This window comes from Thamnophis elegans, chromosome 7 (assembly GCF_009769535.1).
Source record: "Thamnophis elegans isolate rThaEle1 chromosome 7, rThaEle1.pri, whole genome shotgun sequence".
Lineage (NCBI taxonomy): Eukaryota > Metazoa > Chordata > Lepidosauria > Squamata > Colubridae > Thamnophis > Thamnophis elegans.
This window is the reverse complement of record NC_045547.1, coordinates 31,057,609-31,081,024: the sequence shown is the minus strand read 5'-3', so window position 1 is coordinate 31,081,024 and position 23,416 is coordinate 31,057,609. Positions and strand designations below refer to the sequence as shown.

General features: G+C 40.5%; 1 protein-coding gene across 1 annotated transcript; it reads left to right on the top strand.

Moving 5' to 3' along the window:
• The first annotated feature begins 1,252 nt into the window (after nt 1-1,252).
• Nucleotides 1,253-18,267, top strand: LOC116511313 (extracellular serine/threonine protein kinase FAM20C-like). Its single transcript, XM_032221218.1, has 10 exons — nt 1,253-2,070; nt 4,165-4,325; nt 6,432-6,510; nt 8,605-8,697; nt 10,134-10,249; nt 10,544-10,724; nt 12,756-12,865; nt 14,349-14,430; nt 15,339-15,398; nt 16,708-18,267. The coding sequence occupies exons 1-10, from the start codon at nt 1,583-1,585 to the stop codon at nt 16,943-16,945; spliced, it is 1,608 nt and encodes a 535-aa protein (XP_032077109.1). The 5' UTR covers nt 1,253-1,582; the 3' UTR covers nt 16,946-18,267.
• The last annotated feature ends 5,149 nt before the right edge of the window (nt 18,268-23,416 follow it).

Below are 23,416 nucleotides of genomic sequence, written 5' to 3'. Positions count from 1 at the left end.
GCCTCCTGAAGGTCCCTGAAGCCTCTGGAGGGCTTAAACCGACCCTACGAGCAAACCAGAAGTCCGTTCCTGAACTTCCGGTTTGCCCATAGGACCGTTTTTCTGTGCTCCAGAGGCTTCAGGGAAGCTCATGAAGCCTCCGGAGGGCCTCCAGGGGGCAGGGGAGGCTCTTTTCACTCTCCCCAGGCACCTATAAGGCCTCTGGAGCTTGGGGAGGGCAAAAAATGGCTTTTAAAAAAGCTGAACACAGCTGGCCAGCGTGCGCATGCAGGGAAATGCCTCGCATGTCCTGACAAATGGCTCCACGTGCCAGCTGTGGCACACGTGCTATAGGTTCGCCATCCTGGCCCTATTGTGTAGAACTGCCATGTCCCACCCGCAGCCCATGGCCCACATGCAACTCTGGACAGCTAGTAATGTAGCCCCGCAAGATGGTAAATTTTTAACATTATTATGTGATTTATATACATTACCATATATAGCTGAGGTGGCACAGTGGTTAGAACACAGTACTGCAGGCTACTTCTGCTGACTACTGACTGCCTGCAATTTGGCAATTTGAATCTCACCAGGTTCAAGGTTGACTCAGCCTTCCATCCTTCCAAGGTCGGTAAAATGAGGACCCAGATTGTTGGGGGCAATATGACTCTGTAAACCACTTAGAGAAGGCTGTAAAGCACTGTGAAATGGTATATAAGTCTAAGTGCTTTTGCTATTACTATATTATATATTTAACATGTGGCCCAAGACAATTCTTCTTCACTCAGTATGACCTAGACAAAGCAAAATGTTGGACACCCATAGACCATTGATCCATAGAGCCTACTTCAATCAACAATGACTAGCAAACTAGCCTTGCCTATGTTTATACAAATACACAGGCCAAACTAGCAGGGTAATTATTTGTCCCGTGACAGTGGGAAAATGTTTAATTTTTACATTCTGGGGACAAAGTGTCATGTTTCTATTATAAAGATTTGTCAAATGAACGCATGTGCCTACATCTTTCCCTATACATCATCTGATTGATAGCCTATGCTTCATCTATTTTTTTAAAATAAATCCTAGATATTTCAGCCAAAAAGTTCCAGTGCAAGTTATCATGTTGCAATAGAAAGTTTTAACAACTGCTGTTGCATGACACTATGATTTGAAGAGACTTGCGGATTGGCTAATCTGCTACTATTGATTTGGAGTTTGGTCTCTTCACATTAACCTTGACTCCACCTGCTCTTCTCTTATCAACATAGTTAAAATTCATAGACAACCTCTCGTTCTCCCCTTTTCTTGCTGAGGACTACTTGATGAAGGAAATGTTTGTAGCAGACGTAGCTTTATATATATATTTTTTTCATAAGTAAAGGTGATTATAACATAAACGGAGAGATTATAGTTGTTTAATTGTTTGTTTTGCCTGAAAAAAGTTGAACTTCTGCATTTCTCCCTGGATTACAGTTCTGGAAATACTATTCTTACTGCTGCATTCTTGCAATTAGGATCAAAAAAGAAGAGAGACTTTTTCTATTTACATGTGAATCTTTGACATTCGGTTGCATCTTTCTGTATCTAAGAATCCAAGAAGATGGTACGCTACCTGCCTTTTTTGTTCCAGAGGAAACTCAAAGCCACCCTTTGTCTTTTTCTCCTTATGGTTGTCCTGATACACATTGTGATGGAATTTGTGCCCTCTGCTGATAAGACGTCCTGCAGGTGTCTATCTAAAGCCACAGGTAACTTGGACCATTTATCACCCCGTTCCATATCAGCAACTCAGAATAAGATGAATCTGAGGAATCTTCAGGATTTTAGTAGCAGTAACAGCTCCCTGGAAAAAGGATTTCATTCAACAGAAGGTGTGTCTCATGTGGATGGCCTCAGCAATGTGGGTCTCCAAGATGCCAACATCAAGCAACAACGGGAAACCAGAGAAAAACCCAGCCAGAAAATCAAATCCAAATTGTCTGCTCTTTTTCACCATCCTCTGTATAAGATCCCAATCCCAAAAATTGCAAGGAAAGACAAACTATTTGGGAACAAGCCAACGATGAATCTCTTCATAAAAAATGAAGGGTGAGAGATCCTCTTTTTCTTCTGGATGATTTGCTCAGTTTGGTATCTTCTCTTTTCAGATAAGCTGGTGTCTATTCCAGACCAGATTCTATTATTAAATGCATAATTATTTTCTTTCCCATTTTGGAACAGTTTGATTCTCAGTAGGTTGTGTGGATAAGAAGCCAGACTAAGATTATGTTGTGTATAATTTGATTCTGACTCTTCCCTGAGGCATAACCTCCCATGTGAAATAATATCAACCTCTCCTCATTAGTGATGGCAATCGGTTCAAGCAACTTTTCATAAAGTGAAATGGTTGCTAAATGAACATGTGTAGGAGAGAGAGAAGGAGGAAGAGAGGGTGGGAAGATCACTGATGGTTGCCATTTCATTCAGATGAAATTCTATCCTACAATCATGACCCATTTTCTCCTCTCTCTTTTTTGCCACTGTTGATATAAGTAGTGTATGCTAACCTACTATGGAAAGAATTGCAATCCTAGTTGAGATGGTCTTCTTCCATGAGTACTTCCTAAGACCTGGATAATAATGTCTTAGAACAATATATAAAATCAGTACCAAAAGCATGCATGTCAGATCATGGGACTCAGATTCAGAGGGAAGTATTTTCCACAGGATGTTGTGATCAGATTATTGTAATTTACCTCTGTATATTATGCTGGCTTCCAAATGTCCTTCTGTGTACAGAATGAATGCGCTCTTCTCTTTCCGGTTCTTTTCTCAATTATTTCTAATAGACAATTATGATGCTACTTATTGTTTAAAGCAAGATATGGTGAGCCTCATTTTTTCCCCACTACACAGCATCATTGCTAAACACAGCAGTGCTATTTGATGCAGGAAGTACAAACTAGAACAAAAAGAATTGTGGGTTTTTTTTCTGAAAAAAGAAATTCCCTTTTAGGAAAACAGACCCATACTCCATCTACAATTTTACTTATTTTACTCATCCCCATCATTATCCCATCCTTTGTAGCCCTCATCTATTAAATACCATCCATTGACATTGGATGATATTTAATAGATGACATCCATTGATATCCTCGCTTGGTTTATAGGAGCTACATTTTCTGATGTACATACCGCCCAAAGTGATATACAAGTTTTTTCTAAAATGTTTCATTTGTTCAATATCAAAGGTATGATCCAAACAAATAAATAAATGTAGTATCCTTATAAAATGTCAATTGCTATAAAAAGGGGCCCATATACAGTACGCTGGCCAGAACTGAGATTGCATCAACCATAGTTACATATACAAATATATAGTTGCACATACAGATGCACAGAATGTTCTGTTCCACAGTAAGAAACTGTGGGGTGTGACTGCAGTACATGGCCATTTCAACCGATACTGGTTTAAGGCTAGTTGCAATAGAAAAATGAAATCAGAAAGCTAGGTCATACAACTAGGTTTTTAAACATGCCAAATTCTAATGTTTAGCGCCTTCATTCTACATTATTACTATGGTTGATTGCAGTCAGCCAGATGTTTAGACTGGGTTTGGCATTTTTGTCCAGCTATCAAGGCCTTCTCAAGAACCTGGAATAGGCAAATGTTATTATTTAATAATATTAAATGAATCATGTAAGCTGTTTCCAAGCAAAACTGCCTTTTGCGATGGACTGATTATGATTTGATCGGTGCCAAAGGGTGTTCAAATGGTGCATCTAAATTCTAAAGTCCCAGAGCACTGTAACTTCTTCACATGTTCTATTACTTTTTTTGGTCCCATCTGTTCTCGCTTGCAGGCAAGTTGCCTTCCAAAGTACTCACTTGCAGGCAACATTTCTTATCCAGACTTTTTTTTTTTTGCCTTTCTTACCCACAGCTGCTACGTTTGAAGTGTTCAGTGGCAAGTTTAATTATTATTTTATTTGTACAAAAGATGTGAAGTCACAGCTACCAATTCTTTAGCTGGTGTTGGCCTTCATCTGCACTGACTTCTTAGGATGGGGTTTGTTTCAGGATAGCCTTAATGTATTAGTAGCTTTGTTTTGCTTGCAGTTCAGTGTGTAAATTCAGTATTCATACATAGGATGTAATAATAACTCAATAGAGTGTTTGATTTTGTTTGTTGGGATCTGCAGAATCATAATCAACAGTGCAGAAGTTCTTCAGAACCACAGTGCTCATCCTGCTTGGTTCAGTTTTTACGCTGGAATCAATCGCTATGAATTGTATGCCCGCCATGATCCCTCTCGCCATGACTTGATGAAGGATTTGGCCAAACAGAAAATTATTAGCTCAGGTATCACATAGCCGATGCTCCATCTAACACATTGTTTGCTTGCTTTCTCATTCTGTTTTCTTATTTCTACTGTTTACTTTTCTAGTGTTTCCTTTCTTTAATTCAGTATCAACCCAGGTAACCATCCACAGAGGAGAGCGTTAGAGGAAGGAAGGATGTCTTCTGCAGATGAGCTACTTAGTACTAACCAACCAAAACAGGGACACATCTTTTTGTAGCCCACAGCCACACTTTTTGTTAACAAATTTTGCCTGAAATCCAAGGGTACAAGGTGATGACATCTTGGACAGATTACATTTCCCTGTTTGTTTGTTTTACTGAATGTTTTATTTAGATATGTTAAACCAACCTGACATCTTATCTTCCCTCCTCCTCCTCCTCCTCCTCCTCCTCCTCCTCCTCCTCCTCCGCCGCCGCCACCTGCTGGGAAAATGAACTCTTCATGTTTCGCAGTTTGTTTCTGGACTATTTGATTGCCAAAAGTGAAGTTTGGGAGCCAGATAATCTCATTAAATTACATCCCCCATGCCAAGAGTTTGCCAAGATTCTCGGTGCAAACAAAAGACAGCCATGTTTCTCTTTGTTATTTGTAATATATTTTTTTTAATTTAAATACACACATACTACTGGCAAATACATGACAGCAGAGTTAAACAGCTTGACAGCTATATCTACTCTTAACATGTGGACAAGCATACTATAATATATAGTGTGTACATATTCTGTATTCTGTTATAATAATTCTAACAGAAAAATACTGAAAGATGTTGATTGGGGAAATAATAATTTGATTTTGAATCTAAAAGGCATAAACAGCCTGAAGCTGATGAAGAACATCAGAGCACTGTTGTACTGCTTAATGGATACTGGATATATACTGGATGTTATATCCAAAAGAGCTCCTAGTACAATAAGTTGTCAGATCAAAAATTAAATTTAGGAGTCAATTATTATTAAATTACTGCAGAACCACAAACAGATGATAAGCAGTCTCTAAGTGGTAATGAAATCACCACAGCCAATGGTCACGAAACCCAGCTTGGTAGATATCATACCGTGATTTCGCAAAATATGACCTATTCAAAACGTAAGGCCTAGTTCAATTTTTTAGGGCAGTGGTCTCCAACCTTGGCAACTTTAAGACTTGTGGACTTCAACTCCCAGAGCTTTGCTGGCTGAGGAACTCTGGGAGTTGAAGTCCACAGGTCTTAAAGTTGCCAAGGTTGGAGACCACTGTTTTAGGGGACCAGCCTAATATACACCCTACCCCAAAAATAAGCCCTAGTGAAGGGGTGGGCATAGACAGCACAGCCATAGGCAACCCTTCCCTTCCCCAATCATCACATGGCTGCTCAGCCCCTTAACTGTGGCCTGTGGATCAGCTAATCTAGCGAGGGTCGGGAGTTCTGTCTCTCTGGGCGCCTGGAGATGTTTCTGGCACACTCTTGCCAGCCATAGCCCTGTCAACCTGGGACTGGGGGAAGTGGGATCAGCGTGGGCAGTTCTTGCCCACAGCATTACCAGCCAGGATCAGATCAGAGCCACTGTCACTTGAGATCAGCAGGCCAGATTAGGCGAGCAAGGTGCACTGCCGCCCACACCTCTGCGCAAACAGAGCCTGCACTGGCCACTGCTCGGAGCTCCGGCTCCAGTCCCCCTCCCCACAATCCCAGGTCGACAGGGCTAGGGCTGGCAAGAGTGGGCCAGAAACATCACTAGATGCCCAGAGAGACAGAACCTCTGGCCCTCGCTGGATCAGCTGATCTGCAGGCTGTGGGCCGCAGATAAGGGCCTGAGCAGCCATGCTCACTGCCTCCTGCAACCCCAAAAAATAAGACCGAAGACAATAAGACCCGGTCTTATTTTTGGGGAAACACTGTACACTTTTAGAATGAAATTAGGTGTGAAACACTAAAAGTGTGAGAAAGAAGCTTAATTCGTAATCATATTTTTAAAACCAGGATTTTTATTCAACGAACACTTTTCAAGGAGGTAACCTCTTTGAATGAACAAGATAAATGGAACATTTTATCCTCATCTGTAAAATAAAAAATACAGCAACCTGAATCTCTTCATGAGCTCTAATGCTTGTTAATGTCATTTCAGTTCAGAAGCCTGGAGGAACTCAACTGAAGCTTATCATGACTTTTCCCAATCATGGCGAAGCTCTCTTCAAACCTATGAAGTAAGGCACCTTGATACACTAATTGTGATTCCCTCCAAAACGGGCTGTTTGGATATGCTGAGAGTGTAACTCCAAAAGCAATGCTAGCTGAAAATTTGGGAATTTCAGGCTGACATGAGAGAGAGCTCTTTACTAATATCCTGAGCATCTTTTCATACATTTCTTGATGGGTTTACATTAAATCTACACTTTGTAAATTAGCTGGTAGCTAAAGCATCTTTGCATAGCAAGCTGATAAGGTAATCCTGGCATTGGCATCTGTATCCTAAGTGAAAAAAGAAGTTTGTTTGCTAAACAAACCTATGCAATGACTCTATCAGAAGCAACTTAAATGTAAGCATCAAAGTGTAAAGTCAGGTACAGAGGCTGCTAACTACAAAGATGCCTCCATATTGGTTTCTTGGCAAAAGGTAATGAAGGCTATTGTAGGAAAACGATACATGTGCCCCTTTGCCAGGAAGCCTGATTCTATATCCCAGACAGCATGTTTTATAAGGCTGGCATTGAAACAGAAATGGATTAACTTGCTCTGTATTTCTCATGGGGTTTCATCCACAGAAAAATGTGGTCACAGAGAGAGATAATAAAATTACACAGGAGTAATATAATAAATCATCAGCATCTGCAAATCTGATTACAAGTTAAAGGCGGAATTTAAGTGTTTTTTTTTCCAAAAATAGGCACTTCTCAGTGTATTGGGAACATCTGGAAAAATAGCTCAAAATACTAGCAGGCAGTGTCATATTGTAATTAGAATTAGAACCAAAAATATTCAAAGCTTCAGAAAAAAAACATTCACAACCCTTTAAAGCATTTTGTAATCCCTATATCCTAGCAAAACAACAGCAATCTTGCCCTTCTGTTCCCTACCAATATGACTGCTTTCCCTAACTTAGTGCCATATTCATGAGTGTTCAGATTGATTGCACTGAATATTTAATAGAAATGTCCTTAAAATTACTCTGAAATTTTCTGCCATAAGATGGTTACATATGGCGCTGTAGTAAAAAATAGTTATCCTTATTACCACCCTAGCACAGTTGTAGCTACTGCAGTTCGGTTTTGATGGAGATGTGCGACCTCTGGTGGTGAAAGGTTTAAATTGAAGTTCTTAGTGTTTTTCAAGCTGGAATCCACAATCCCAACACTTCCCTTTCGGAAATAATGGGCATTGTAATCCAAACGTTCCTGGAAAGGTCTGAATTGAGAAAAATCTTTAAAATGATAAAATTGAATAACTTTAATTGGATGCTAGTTTGTTTGAACAGATTCAGCTAAAAGACTAGCTCTGTGAAGCATGTACTTTACATTCAAAATGTCTTCCAACATCTCCAAATAGATCAGGGGTGTTGAACTCAATTTCATTGAGGGTCGCGTCAGGGTGATGTTTGACCTCACAGGGCCAGGGTGGGCATGGCCAGCTTGACATCACTTGTGTCAGGGGTGCCTGTGGTGGCTCAAGCGCTCTGCCAGCAAAATATGCTCACAAGCTCCATTTTCAGCCCCGACGGCCTCCTGCAGCCCTCTGCCAGAAAAAAATGAGCTGGGGGGGGGAGTTCATGCCAGGGCCACATTTTAGCTGTGATGGCATTCTGCAGCCCTCTGCCAGCAAAAATGGAGCTCCGCAAGGGTCATGTGTCACCCTCCAAGCTCCGTTTCTGTTGGCAGAGGCACCCTGGGCTGGTCCTTTACTGTTTCCAGGGTGACCCCAAAGGCCAGATATAAGCAACCCTGGGGCTGGATCAGAGGCTTTGTGTTTTACATCCCTGAGAGAGATAGACAAAATATCTACCACTTGAAGTCACAAGAGTTACTACTGCTGTAAAATACCAAGATGATGGATGCAAATCTGACTTGCTATAAGAACCTTGCACATTCTTATCTCATGTGCAAACTGATCTCCCAGGTGCAAAGGAGATACGGACTTGACTTCAGCCACAAGATACTTACTTTCTTGACAATTTCTCTCTATATGAACATCTGCCAAATGTTGACATCTTCCCAGAATTCTCAGTAACACCATATTGTTGGAGAATTCTGTGAGCTGGATGAAGTTTCTGATATCCCATTCTACTCTTCTCTCTGCCTTCCTAGGCAAACCCGAGACCAGGAGACTTCAGCAGACTTCTTTTACTTTTCAGACTTTGAGCGGCACAATGCAGAAATATCAGCTTTTCATTTGGACAGGTACGTTAAGTCTAATTCTCTTCTTCAAAATATACCTATGCTTTATTTTCAGGAGGTGGTTCGTAAAACAATTACCATAGTTTAAACCTAGAATACTGGTATACTCTTTGCCTGTAAACAAATTCAGGTTTTGGCACTTTCTGTTGCAAAATAATCCCAGTAGTACAGGAAAGGAACTCTTTCAAACTGTTGTTATTAGAGTAGGCAAGACTGAGCTAGCAGAAGACAACTTTCTGCCCTGAATGCGAGTAGAAAGAATGGTGAGATACACATCGTAATAAAAATAACAATATAACCAGCCTGATACTTTATAACAGTGTTTGAGAAGACACCTGGAAAAAAAAATCAAGGACACCAATGGGTTACTGAACAATTCAAGCAAGAGTTCTCACTCAAGACTCAAATGATCAAATTAATCTTACTTCAGACATATTATGTGAAAATCTGGAGAAGGGTCTAATTCTGGGGAAAGTGAAAGGAAAGAGAAAAAGAAGGTGATAGCAGCAAGGTGGTTGATTCAGTTACAGTAGCAATGGCTGCAATGTTGGAAAACTTGAAAGACAAGATTAGGACAAATCATCATGGAGAAAATCTATTTATGTGATTGAAAGGAATTTAAAATGACTTGATGGCACATAATCAATCAAAATAGTGATTTTGGCTGATATGAGATCCAGGCATACAACAAGCTATAGAACAGGATTGGATAATCTATAACTTTTTAGATTTTGTGGGAATATAAATCTGAATATCCTTAATTAAAGGATTACAATGTTTACTTAAAGGAAGCAGGAATCCTAAAATTTCTGGATGGCCACAGATTCACCATTTGATCTAGTGTGTAACTTGAGACCATGACAAAATTATTGGTAGCCATTCTGAAACTCTAGCTCTGCTTGGTGTGTCCAAGGTTACACTAAGTGTTTCATGTTTATATGAGGCCTTATGCATCACTGAGTTCAGATTGGCCTCAGTAAAAACTATCCTTGAAGGGTACAATCCAATTTCTAGCAGGATTTACTGCACCTTTGCCCTGGGTCTCTCTAAGCAGTTAGGAAGTCCCATTTAATTTTCAAAATAAAGGGAACATCCTGAGAAATTTAGGTGAGGCTTCTAATTCACTCAGAGCATTGCTGTTATAATCCAAATTATCTAAGGTGAAAAGCAATCCATCAAGGAATCCTTCAACAAGAGTTCCATAAAGGATATGGCAGGAGATGATACAAGATATATTTCCATGGAGCTAGTTGGGAGCAGTTTGCTAAGCTAGAAGGCAAACCTCAGGTCAAGGCTTGGGGGCCACATCATAATGTGATGGCAAATACAACTATTAGAAAAAGTTAATTTGATATTGTTTGATTGTAGCCTCTATGATGTTAATAGTGTATAGGCTAAGCCATCTGTTATTTTCTCCTGCATTTGCCTTTTCCATGCAGGATCTTGGACTTTAGAAGAATTCCCCCAGTTTCTGGACGCTTGGTGAACATAAGCGAGGACATTCGTGACATTACCACAGATAAGAAACTGTTTAAAACGTTTTTCATCTCCCCAGGTGAGTATCTCCCTGCCCCATTCTTGACACCTCCCCTCAACTTTGGAAACAATGAATAATTGTGTCTTTGAATTTATGGGGGTAATTGTGTAAATCTTTCCCAGGACTGCTCTCTAGATTTAGTGTGACTCCTATAATTACTGGCCAGTTTCACCACTGACAGGAATGTAAACTGTTCCCTTCTCCCTTCGAATCTGTAAGGCAGGTGGTGGCACAATCTATCACAGAAAAAAAATGTGTCTGTGTTTCACTTCCCTAACCTTTGCTTCCCTCCATTTTGCCTGGATCAACCAGCTGGCAACATCTGTTTCTTTGGTGAGTGCTCCTACTATTGCTCCACTGAACATGCTTTGTGTGGCAAACCTGACCAGCTTGAGGGATCCATGGCAGCCTTGTTGCCTGACAAAATAATAGCTGGACGCCAGTCTTGGCGGAATCCCTGGAGGCGTTCCTATTCCAAGATCAAGAAAGCTGAGTGAGTATTCAAAAGGAGAAAAGAAAAGCCACTACTACTAAAAAGAGGATTTAAAAGGTGAAAATAACATTCTAGATAGAGTGGAGACAAATGAGATGGTTGGAGAAACAGGCAAGCAAAGAAAGGAAAAAATGAGGCACTTAGTCTAAAGGGAATCTGTACAAACCATGAAAATATATCCCTCAGCCCACCAATTTGGCCATCTTGCCGCCCCCCACTTTTTTTTTTGCACCCATTTTACTTTTTTATATTCCTCTTGCTTTTATGCTCACGTGAGCCAATGGTAGGGTGTGGCTTCCTGGGCATGGCTTTGTGGGCATGGCAGGGGAAGGTTACTGCAAAATCCCCATTCCCTCCCCATCCTACTAAGCTGCTTTCCAGCTCCGTTCTCCTGTTTAGGACAACAAAAGAAGATCAGCTGGGAGGCTGGGAAGCAGCTGGGGCGGGGCCAGCCTATTTGCCGGTTCTCTGAACTACTCACAATTTCCACTACTGGTTCTCCAGAACCTGTAAGAACTGGGTGAATACCACCTCTCATGTGAGCCCAAGAAAAGTCCAGTAAGAGGACAAAGAACACCACACCCTCAAAGTATTCAGTGGCTCCTTCATCACTAGTGACTTGAAGAAGCTGATTCTGTTTAAAAAATATGAAAGTATGGGTCTCAAGTAACTAATGGAAATAAGTGTTTTTTATGTCTTTTCTATATATGAATATAGATATATAAATATCTCAAGCTTCAGATACAAGATCAAAAAAGATTCAGAAATCTAAAATAAATAAAAAATGTAAACTTATAACCATGACAGAACATGGATATCAACAGAAAGATATATTTCCCTATTCACCATTGTATAAATAAATGCTGATCTGTTACCTGTCTGGTACGACCTCCTGGAAATGAAGAAGAGGAAATGAACCTCTTATTTTAAGTGGTTGAGACATACTGCTTCATACCTGAGGGAAAGGCTCAGGTCACAAAAGCATCATATTTCAGGGCAAGCATTGCCACTTTCTCTATTTCTGTGGCTTTTCTTAAGGTCTCAGGATCAAGGTTCACCCTATCAGCAATGAGAAGTGCCAGCCCATTTTCATTGCTTCGAAAAAGGATCAGAATTCCATTGTGCCACTTATTCTCATGGCAATTTTACTGGCAGAAAGAGGAAAAGATGCTTCAGAGATTTTCCTGGTTTGAGTGTCATCACTTAGTATGCATCTACACGAGTGGAAAAAGAGAGAAGTCATTTGCAGCTCAGCTCACACAGCAAAGTATCTTGGCCTTTGCTTAAATAACTGCAGTATCATGCAAACAAGTTCAAAAGAATCTCTGTAGCCATACAACATGCATTTGCAAAATGACAAAATGCATAAGCGGACCTGAAGGAGGAAGGAGTTCGACCAAAGCTGCTTCTTTTTTCCAATATAAGATTTATTTATTGTTGCTATTAAGACTGCATGTACTACCGTTTAGCAATACACCTCAGCAGTTTAAAACAGAAAGACAAAATAAAATTAAAATGAATAGCAATAGCAATAGCAATAGCAATAGCAGTAGACTTATATACCGCTTCATAGGCCTTCCAGGCCTCTCTAAGAGGTTTACAGAGAGTCAGCATATTGCCCCCAACAATCTGGGTCCTCATTTTACCCACCTCGGAAGGATGGAAGGCTGAGTCAACCCTGAGCCGGTGAGATTTGAACCGCTGACCTGCTGATCTAGCAGTAGCCTGCAGTGCTGCATTTAACCACTGCGCCACCTTGAAGAATAACTAAATCATCTTTCAAAACACACTATGGATATTTTATGTTGGTAAATATTCTCGTATGCTACTCAAAAGTATACAACAGTGGTAGTTGGGAGAGGGAGAGAAAACTGGATAAACAGGAGACTAAAAATGAACTATTGTAAATGATTAACCATTAGAAGCCTGTCTAAAGCAAAATAAAAATAAAGGACTTTGAGGACTTTTTGAACAAAGACTTTAGGTCACAAATTTAGCAGATAATATTTCACAATGGCTGACTTTTCCCAGGTGGGAGCTGAATGAAAATTACTGTGCTAAGATTCGAAAGACACCGCCCTATAACAACACAGCCCGGCTTCTGAATCTCATTGACATGACCATGCTTGATTTTCTCATGGGTAAGTTTGTTAATGTATTTATATTGGGGACGACAAGGGACCTGAATCAGTGGGAGCGGAAGGCAGAGGCAGAAGGCCCCAGATTATGCCCCTGATTCAGACTCTGTTTGGCATTTCCACGGCAGATGTTTCAGCTCAGCTTGTAGGAATGAGACTGTGGGTCTTGAGTTTCCTAACCATAAGGCCCATTGCATCTTGCAAAACAAAGGATCTCTGTCTGTGTAAAACTGGCTGCCCACCAGCTTCTCCAAAATAGTCTTTCACTGGCAATACATTGTGCTGAAATTCATAAGAAAACAATCGCTCCTTCTGTAACATTTCTCAGAGTCGCTTGTTCTGGCCTGTTTTTTTTTTTAGCATTGCCTTACTATTCCAGAAGGGACATTCTTTTTCTCAGCTGGTTATCCCACTTCAGAAGAACCAAACTGATGCCAGTTAAAACCTGTCTCAATAAGGAATGTAGAGGCCTGCATCTTAACTAAATTTCAGGACCCTGAATAATTTCAGAAAGTTCACTGAAGGCCTTATGTTCACCATTTACCAAGGCCTATTGTTGGCCGATTTAGCCCATTTCTGTCCAACCGTCAGTGGCTCCGCAGGTTTCATAAGCTGTCCATTTTACATAGTAAAAACTGTAACTTATTTTTTCTCCTTTTCCCAGTTTCAGGTTAATATGCAAACAAAGTTTCACCTATCAGACTTACACAGAGACAAAACTTTAATCTTTTCCTTAGTGTTTTCAGGATACATGTAAGAAAATTCAGAAAAAAATGCAGCTTGCTAAAAGCTTCTTTATTTAAATTACTATTCAACATACAATGGTGTATTTTATAGTTTATAATGGCAAATATGTGTCACTATGCCCTCTAGTGGAAGCATTGCATTTTTTTCATATTCATATCCTATATTTCAACAATAGACATGTACAGTAAGTATTTAGAGGATTGGCCATCTCATCTATTCTGATTTATGCTCCAAAAATGCAGCTGCTTATTATGTGTTGTTATTATAATGTTTAACTGACCAGTCAGAGTAACCTATTTGATTAGTGGGCAGCAGAAGCACAAACATAGCATCTTAAAAGATAATATAATCTTTCAAACACTGATAATCTGCCTTGTTGAATGTTAAATCAAGTTAAATACTACATGACCTTTGGCTTTGAAAATCCAGAGTAAGTAATATAACTCATCCGTAATTTTAGCATATTGTATCACTCTCTTTTTAAAATGCAGACTCAGACACATACATTTCTGACAGTGGCAGGAGAGTAATATATGTTTATATCCCAATATTATATATTATAATGGCGACCTAAGAGTTGAGTCACTCTCATGACAATTCTCTGTCTGAACAGAGTCATGTCAGAAGCAGAACTGAATGACAGTTGGTATAAATGTACTGTATACTTTTGGTCTTATAGCTCTGGTATGGGCAAATTTTGGTGACACATTTTCTTCCACTGCTTTCTCTTGATCTGCAGGAAATATGGATAGGCACCATTATGAGACATTTGAAAAGTTTGGTAACCACACTTTTTATCTTCACCTGGACAATGGAAGAGGGTGAGAAACTGCTGCTATCTTCCTAAGGATGGGCAAGAGATTTTGGAAAGCTTTTGAATTCTGACTATAATGAGGGGGAGTATAAGCAGGGCTAACATCAGAGGATATCTCAGTACATTCTTCAGATGTATGTGGGATGCGCCTGGCTAAAAAATCTGGGAACTGTAGCTCCAACACATTTTGGAAAGTCCCAGGTTTTTGTTTTGTTTTTTAAACCAACAACTATTCTGCACTAATTCAAGATAAACAACTACCCCCATTATGGGATAGACTTTGAAAACAAGAGTTTACAAGTTAAGAATTTCAAACAAGGAAGAATTAGTTGCAAAGTAGTTTTGTGCTAGAATCCAGCAAGTATTATTTGAATGCCAAGGAGTACTTATCTACTGGCACTATTTATGCATGATAAGGAGAATTATAATTTACTTTAAGACTACAGCAATAATATTATTCCAAAATTTAACAGTAGAATGACATTATATAAAATGTAACACTACAAGCAGTATAATTAGAAGAATTCCTACCAACTGTACCATGTTTTGCCTTTGGATAATTCCTTTCTTCTCAGTAACAGAATAAAATAACTACATTATGCAGCTGTGTCTAATTTTCACATTCTATTTCAGTGGCAGGATTTGAATTGTGTACAGTAACCCCTTGAGATGAACCCATGTCATGTACTGATTAGTCTGTTGGACTAGACTGGGAGATCCAGATCCAAGGTCTCAAGTAACAGGATTATTCACTGTTTTAGTCCAACACACCTCAGGATTGTTGTGGGGATAAAATTAGAGGACAGAATGTAGCTTTATGCCAGTTCTTTCTCTGAAGAACAGGGAAATTGTTTGTAATGGATAGCATTACTTCTCCCCCAAATTATGCCCTAATCTCCTATTTTTATTCTTCAGGTTTGGGAGACATTCTCATGATGAAATGTCTATTCTGACTCCTCTTCGTCAATGCTGCATGTAAGGATAACTTTTTACCTCTCAAAATTTGCATTTGCTGGGGTAATATAATTTAGGATGTTTTAAGAATGTTCCAGATTTTTGCAATGAAAAACTAATGTTGCTCGTAAAAGAGATTGTCAAGGTGCTCTCTCAAATGTTCTGTGTTTTTAGTATGAGGACATCACACATCCAAATCCTCCATTGTTTACTTTGTTCAGGAGAGTAGGCGATTGTATGTGGGAGTGAGAGTGATTTCTGTTGAACTGTTTCTCGCCACTAGTCCAATATTGCTGAGTGCTCAAACTTCTTTATTTAATCATGAGATTTATTTGCTGCCCATCTCATATCCAACGACTTGGGTGCTTCTTGACTATCTACATAGCAAAAGGCATGCCCATTAATTACATTTACCCAATTCATTATCATACAATGGCCCTGATGACTTAATTCAGCCTTTCTCAAAAAGAATGTCCTCAAGATATATTGGGCTTCCATAATTTTCACCCAACATGGCCATCGTATTTAGAAAATATTAAATCTAACTAATCTCAAAACATAAGGTAAAGAAGAAAGTTATGTGAGGCTGGAATGCCCAATGGTATGGCAGATATGACATTTGTGAAATATGGGATATAGGATAGGATTCAAATCCTCTTGTTAAAGCTGAAGTTTAATATATCTAAAGAGCTTCAAATTGGGCAAGGTGGTTTAATGTGACTGTCTGTAGGATAATTTTGAAGGTCAAGTTTTTCTTTCCTCCAGTTCTGTAGTTCCATGAACCAGCTCCTTTTCCAATTTTGAAGTATGAATTGTCTGAGATTGGTGGCAGTTTCCTATTGACACATTTGGACGTAGGGCAATTCAAAAATGCAAAGGAGCATGTAATCATGTTTCTGGCAGAAATCTGTTAAAATGCGCATGCTCTGGGTAGAACAATTCCTGCCAAACTACTTCCACTCTCAATCTATAGGAAGAAGCATTTGTTTGTCATCTGAATCAGGAATCTTTTTGTAAACAGCACCAAATTAAGATTGATTCAGTTGACTCATAATAAGAAATGGATTTTCCCCAAATGCCCATAGCATATTATTATTATTTTCAAGCTTAGCAATCAGTTTGGAAATTACTGTACTTTACTGGATTCCATAATAGTTATGAGCATTTCTCACTTTGACAGTTCTAAGACTTCTATGACTGTCTTGATTCATACTGGTATTTCAAGTCCATATGGGTTTATTTTAATTGAATTGCATTGATAGAAATAGTAAATATGGTATTTTCTCTCTCATGTATATATTCTCTTTTCCTTGTTGTTACTGTCTCCCAGTATTAAAAAGTCAACCTTCCTGCGGCTGCAACTGCTTGCTACTGAGCCTTTTCGCTTGAGTGATGTCATGCGTGAATCATTAGCTTCAGATCCCCTGTCTCCAGTCTTATCAGAGCCTCATCTGGAAGCACTGGATCGACGACTGAAAAAGATATTGGCTATGGTGGAAAACTGCAAAAAGGCAGATGGACCCAAAGAAGTAATAGTCGATGATTTAAAAGGAAAGCAGCATTTTTAGTTCAGAGTAGCTAGAGAAGTGATCGTGATCTTACCTACACAATAACCCCAACCACCATTTTTTGTTCACTCATGAAGAAATTATCTACCGTTGCTATTTATTGGGGAGGGGAGCATCTATAGTTTATTGAGTTCCAATATGGAGCTGTGAACTTTGTCCACTGACAGATCAGACAATTTGTTTATTTAACTAACTTCTAGATGACCTGTTGCCTTAACAATCATGCACAGCAAGAAATCAATTCAGACTATGGTGCCAACTTCCAGTCAATTCCTCCAGATTGCCTCTTGAGAGAGAGAAAAAGTATCAGGAGTAAAAAGGGATTGGAGGCTAGGGAGAGCGTACAGTGTCTCATGTCACCAGTTCTTTGAAGTTGCCCAGAGGTTGCCTCTGCAGCTCTTGATAGGAAAAAAAGTATTTACTTCTGACAACTGCTAGGCAATATTACCTACTAAGGCCTCTGGTACCATGTTTTTCTATTGTATGGTCCTTTTAGAAAGGGCAAGATGTGAACCTGGAATTGTCTGCCTGAAATCATATAAATGGTTATCTGAATAATTAGTTCCATGTATTATGCAACATTCTGCTTCAGGTAATGACCAACTAAATGGAAATATATATTTTGTACAGTATGTAAACTGTTGTACAGGAACATAACCAGTTCATAGTGAGCCATCCAGCCCATATTATTGACCTGGACCAGTAGTGGCTCACCAGTGTTTTAGACAATTTTCCCCCCAAGTCCTACTTGGTGATTCCAAGAATAAAATTTTAGATATTTAGTAAAAAGATGAAATGCTTTATGATATGTGAAGTCTACCCATAGAGGGGAATGTGTAAACTCAGGCAAGGCTCCTATTGGGCAGGTAGCCTATGGTTCTCCAAATATTCTTATACAACATTTTCAAGCAACATCCAGAAGCACCAGCCAATGAGACAGCCAATGAAGGTTGCTGTTCAAAAGCATCTTGACAGATACAGGTTGCTTACTCCTGTCCTTGGATAGGTGGATTCAAAGGAAAACATGCATACATAGTTACATGAATGATTTAACATGATTGCCCATGAATTGGTTTTATGGCCTTTTGGATGGAAATTTTTTAAAAGAAATTGAAGAAATACTATTGTAGCTACTGTACAATAACTGTATTACAAATTTATTGGGAATTTCATGTTCTTATTTTTCCAAGAATATAACAAATGAATGAGTAACAAATTGTTTTAATGATATTTTAGGTCTTTAGAGGGGAAGGTAGCCAAAGTATATTTCTACTGAAAATGACAAGCAAATGTGCCATGGTTTATTCAGGGTATTGAGTTAACTCTAAAAAAAATGCATCATTTTTATTAATTGTACCTCAGTGTTCATACATATCTTTTTCAGGTTTTCCATAGCAACAGATTTTTTAGATCCTGTTAAATAAGAGTATACAATGAAAATAAACACCCGAAACATGGTATAAATATGTGTTTAATTTCTATATTAGCTATGTGGTACAACAGGTAATTTTCACTTTAAACTGAAAATTAAGCTTCAATACAAGGTCATCCTCAAGTTTGAGGCCAATTGGTAGCACATCCGGAAAAAGCCAAAAATGGACAAATCTCTGATTTGATGTATATTCATTGTGCACAAATATATTAATATGGATATAGCTCTGTTAGCCTTATGCAATTAAGAGTCAAACACCTTAAAAACTAAATTAAGTTTATTGTAGAAAAACATTTCACAGACTAAAGTCATCAGATGCAAAGAATTTCATTCCACAAAAATTTATACCATAACAAATTATAATTTCTAAGAAATTATAAGACTTGGTCCTTGATATTGTAGATTAACAGTTTTCCCTGTGAAAATGTTAAGACCAAGAAGTCCAGGATACACAATCACCTAACTAAATCCTGGTTGCATTAGACATGTTTTAACTATCATACATTTATAAATTGGTAAGGATTATGATCATAATGGCAGTTTTTTTTCCTCTGTCACCTTTACAAAGAATATTTAATTTGATTCACTAGCTCAGACTGCGCTAAAGCTCATATACTTTTTAGAGGGAAAACTGAAATGAAAAAGCAGGTTTTATAAACTTTAATTAGTGCAAGTATCATTAGAAAACACAGAGATTATATGTCTAATTTATAGGTATAGAGATTGCCTGTTGGTCTCCCATCCAACTTCTACCAGGTCAAAACCTGCTTAGTTCCTTGAGTAACCAAAGTGGGATTAATGAACCACCTAGCTGACTTGTAATTTTTACTGACTTAACTTGGTAGCATACACTCTTTAGCATATACTTTAACCTTTTTTATCTGGATGCACTGTCTTAATGTGTGAACATGGAGTTACTATAAGCATTAGTTGTAAATTATAACTTGTAATCCACCCAGAGTTGCTGTCTCTTCTTAGAATCTTGGCCGTCACCACTTAGGGCCAAGGAGGAAGCAGTCAGAGCCTGCTGTGATTGGGCAACGAAGAGCAGAGCTGAAACTGATTAGCTGCTGGACAATCACCTCCCTTATTTCATAAAAGGCATCAGGCAGTAACTGAAACTAATAAATACAGAAAATTGGCAAACACAAGATAGAAGTCCCTTTCAACCCTTGTTATTGTGAGGTCACCTGCATCTAAGAGAAACATCCCCACTGACACTTTTTCTGACAATATGGAATTGTACTGATGCTCTTCTGGCTCCAATAAAATAAGGGAGGTCTGCTTTTTTTTCTCCCCTACTTTGTTGAAAATCTGGAGAAGATGAATAGGGAAGAAGAGTTATAATTCAGAAATCAAAATGTAAATGGAGAAGGCAAACTACAAAACAGAAAAAGTGTAGTGGAGGCTGAATAGTGATTAGAGGGGAGAGGGTATACCCAGTCCATCCAGAACATACCCAACTAGCAAATGTCCACAAAAGGCAGCAATGACTTTATGACACAAGTCCCATCCTTGCTACTTGTGCTGACATCTGATGAAATAGCACATTTGCAGCATGACAAATATGATGTACATTTCACTGCTTGTTCCTCTTGCCTCGGCTCTGATATAATCTCTATGCACTTTCCAGATAATAGGAGATAGACTATTATGGATTTTATATAACATGAAGCTGTGATGAGAGTTTTCAACTTCAGGGGAAAATATCTACATTTATTTTTAAGATGACTTAGAACTTGTTCTGGGAACAAGATGAGAAGAACATCATGTATCCAGAGGGGAGAATGGATCATAACAAATAATGACAGGCCCTGTTCTGCCCCAGCGATCCAGATGGCATGCAGTTAACTCCACACGTAGGAATCTCTTTTTAGATCAAGTTTATTATCAGGCATCCTTAATAGCAAAACTTACAGTTCAGTGTTAAGATTCTTCTGACTTTCCATGATCTGTCCCATCAGGTAGTGTAAAAAGACATTAATTTCCTCTAACCCCTGCTGCTGACGCAAAGCTGCTCTTCTGGTAGAACAAAAGGCGATTCAGCGAGTGGCCAATAATAAATCACTTTTCCCGGGCAGAGTACCCCGCTGCCCAATCAGGGAACACAGATGTGGTCACATGTTATGGAATTACATTTCCCACAAGGCAGTTCTGCCTACATTTCCCATAAGGTAGTTTCTTAAAGGAGACAGCACTTAATTCCTACATTAGCTATATACTGTTGAGACAGCACAGGCCCAAAGACTAGTATTAAAGGTTTCACTGCATAGCTTTCAATAGTGGCCAAAATTGTGGAAACCTTTTGGGAAAGGCTACTATTTTTGAGGTTTGTTGGCTAACACCACTTTTTTGGACTAATTAGTACCATAAAATTATATATCAATGGAAAGGTAATTTAATCGATAATGTAATGCAATAACTTTTATGGAGGATTTGTTATTAGAATAGCAGTTGTAAAGAAGAAAAATGAAACACATAGGGAAAAAAAATGAGATATGCAAAGATTATCACGTCAGTTAATACTTAGTTGGGTAACCTTTAGCATCAGTGACGTGCGGTGAGGTTTATACCTGGTGAGGCTCAGCTGGGCATCCTTTTGCGAAGCAGGGCAGCGGTCGGCCTCGGCGGGGGGGGGGAATATGCATCGCGGGAGCAGCCAAGCGCCCGGATCTGCAGCAAAGGCGCTTGGCGGCTCCCGCGATGCAAACTGCCCCACCGCCCCCGATGCTGCTGCCCGCCCCCGATGCCGCCGCCTGCCCGCCCGCCCGCCCGCCCGCCCGCTGCCCCGGCCTGCTTCTCCAGGCTCCGCCACTGGAAGTCCCGGATCGCCTCTGGGGGAAGACTGGGTGAGAAGCGGAGCGAAGCTTCTCCGCGGCCTCCCGGTGCTACGCAGAGGCTCTCGCAGGAGCGCGTGCCGGCGGCTGGTGGCCCGGCTGGAGTGGCCCTGGCTGAGAGACAAGGCAGCACTTAAAGCAGCTGTGCCGCCGCCACTGCCCTCCTTCGCCCGGAATGCCCCGCCGGGCGAAGGAGGGGCGGTGGTGGCGGCATGGCTGCTTTAAGTGCTGCCTTGTCTCGCAGCCAGGGCCGCTCTGGCCGGGCCACCGGCTGCTGGCACGCGCTCCTGCGAGAGCCTCTGCGTAGCGCCGGGAGGCCGCGGAGAAGCTTTGCTCTGCTTCTCACCCAGCCTTCCCCCAGAGGCGATCCGGGACTTCCAGCGGCGGAGCCTGCAGAAGCAGGTCGGGGCAGCGGGCGGGCGGGCGGGCGGGCGGCAGGGCACTTTGCATCGTGGGAGCCGCCAAGCGCCCAGGTCTGCAGCAAAGAGCCAGCCTCCTCCTCCTCCCCCACTCATCTCTCCTCTGAAGCACGCCCTCTGAAATAGCCCGCCCAACGTAAGCGTGCTCAAGAAGACATGATTTGCTGCTTCCAGATCAGGAGGCGGGAGAATTAGTGCCTCTTTTCCATCTGAACTTTTTTGCCTTTTAACTCTTTCTTAACTTTTAGAAGGCGAAAAATTCCTCATGGAAAGGAGGCCCCGAGTTCTCTCGCCTCCTGCTTTGGTTAACACTAAGCAGACACCAAGCCACTGTGACCTGGAATCTGGTAGCAACTATCTTGGCTTTAATTATTTAAAAAAAAATATTTAAATTTCTTTCTTTTTCCTGAGGAGACTGGTGAGGCTCCGCCTCCCTTGCCTCTAGTGACTGCACGTCCCTGTTTAGCATGAATTACGCCTTCCCATGGAGTGAAACAAGTCTTTCAGTTCTGCAGCTGTTATAATGTGAAACCAAGATTGAATGATTGCTTCTATTAACTTTTTATTGCTGGCTATATTTGGCTATAACTTTTCATAGAATACAAATAATTGAACAAACTTTGTTGCATTACACTCTTGATTAAATTATCTTTGCGTTGATATATAATTATATGGCACTACTGTTATTAGCCATCAAAACTCAAAAACACTTTCTTCAAAGGGTTTCCACAATTTTGGCCACTGCTGTTTATTTCCATGCATCTATTTTTGCTGCTTAGCTTTAGGATCTTTAAAGTATTATCTATTAGTTTTTAAATTTGCAAAAAAGTATGTTGGCATAAAATATTATGTCCTTCACCAATGATCCCTATTCTGCCACAGCGACACCCCTGCTGAATGATGTTGTTCTTACATACTCATGGTGGGTTATCTAAGGGAAAGGGATTGGCTGGTTTCCCAATTATGTTGCCACAAAAGTACCAACCGCAGATGGGGCTCTCCTTAAGTGGGATAAATTTAGTCGAATGCTTACAGCCGACAGTTTTAGCTACCCACAATGTTGCTTAGCTAAAGGGTGACAGGAGTTAAGGCGAAACCAGTGGCAAGATGATGCAGCAGGGAGGTTGCCCACTGCTGCTTCTTAGCAAAGCTAAGCACGAGCCTCCTAAGTGTCACTCAAATTTTCCTCCAGCCGGAGCCTAAATAGCCATGGAGGGCAGTATTCAGTGGGGAGAAGGGCATGCATAAAGAAGTGGGCACACGTTCCATCGCCACACCCCAGTACAAAAGTCAGGAAACCACTAGATGTTTGTGGGGACTTCAGGTTATGGAAAACTTTTAAGCTGCCTCATGTACGGGGCGAGAATAGACTCTCTGTCTCTCTGACACACTCACACACACACGATTATATCAGCACGTTCCTGCAATGCTTGAAACTAAGGAGGAACACCCTCTATTGGAGACTCCTCCTGTGCACCCAACAGCCCCTCCTCCCCCCAGGGCCCGGGAACTCTTCCCAAAGCTGCAACCAGCCTTCCGACCTTCCTTCCTCTTCTATGCCACGCCTACCCCGGGGCGGAGCCAGCCCTGCTGCAGTTTATCCCGCCCCGAGCTTTTCTTCTTCTTGCGCAATCCGGCAACTGAATCCACAAAACGAACGGGAGGGGCGGGGGAAAGAAAAGGCCAGGCGACCAACGGAGGGCGCTTCTTGTTCAAACCGACCAATAGACACAGGGCGTCGCAGGAGACTGACAGCCCGGGTCAGGTGCGGCTCCTGCCAATA

Bases quoted from the DNA above. Each gene is read 5' to 3' on its own strand.
- LOC116511313 (XM_032221218.1), top strand. From the start codon at position 1,583: ATGGTACGCTACCTGCCTTTTTTGTTCCAGAGGAAACTCAAAGCCACC. The intron at 10,250-10,543 runs GTGAGTATCTCC...TGGATCAACCAG, and splicing joins AACGTTTTTCATCTCCCCAG to CTGGCAACATCTGTTTCTTT. The intron at 12,866-14,348 runs GTAAGTTTGTTA...CTTGATCTGCAG, and splicing joins CATGCTTGATTTTCTCATGG to GAAATATGGATAGGCACCAT.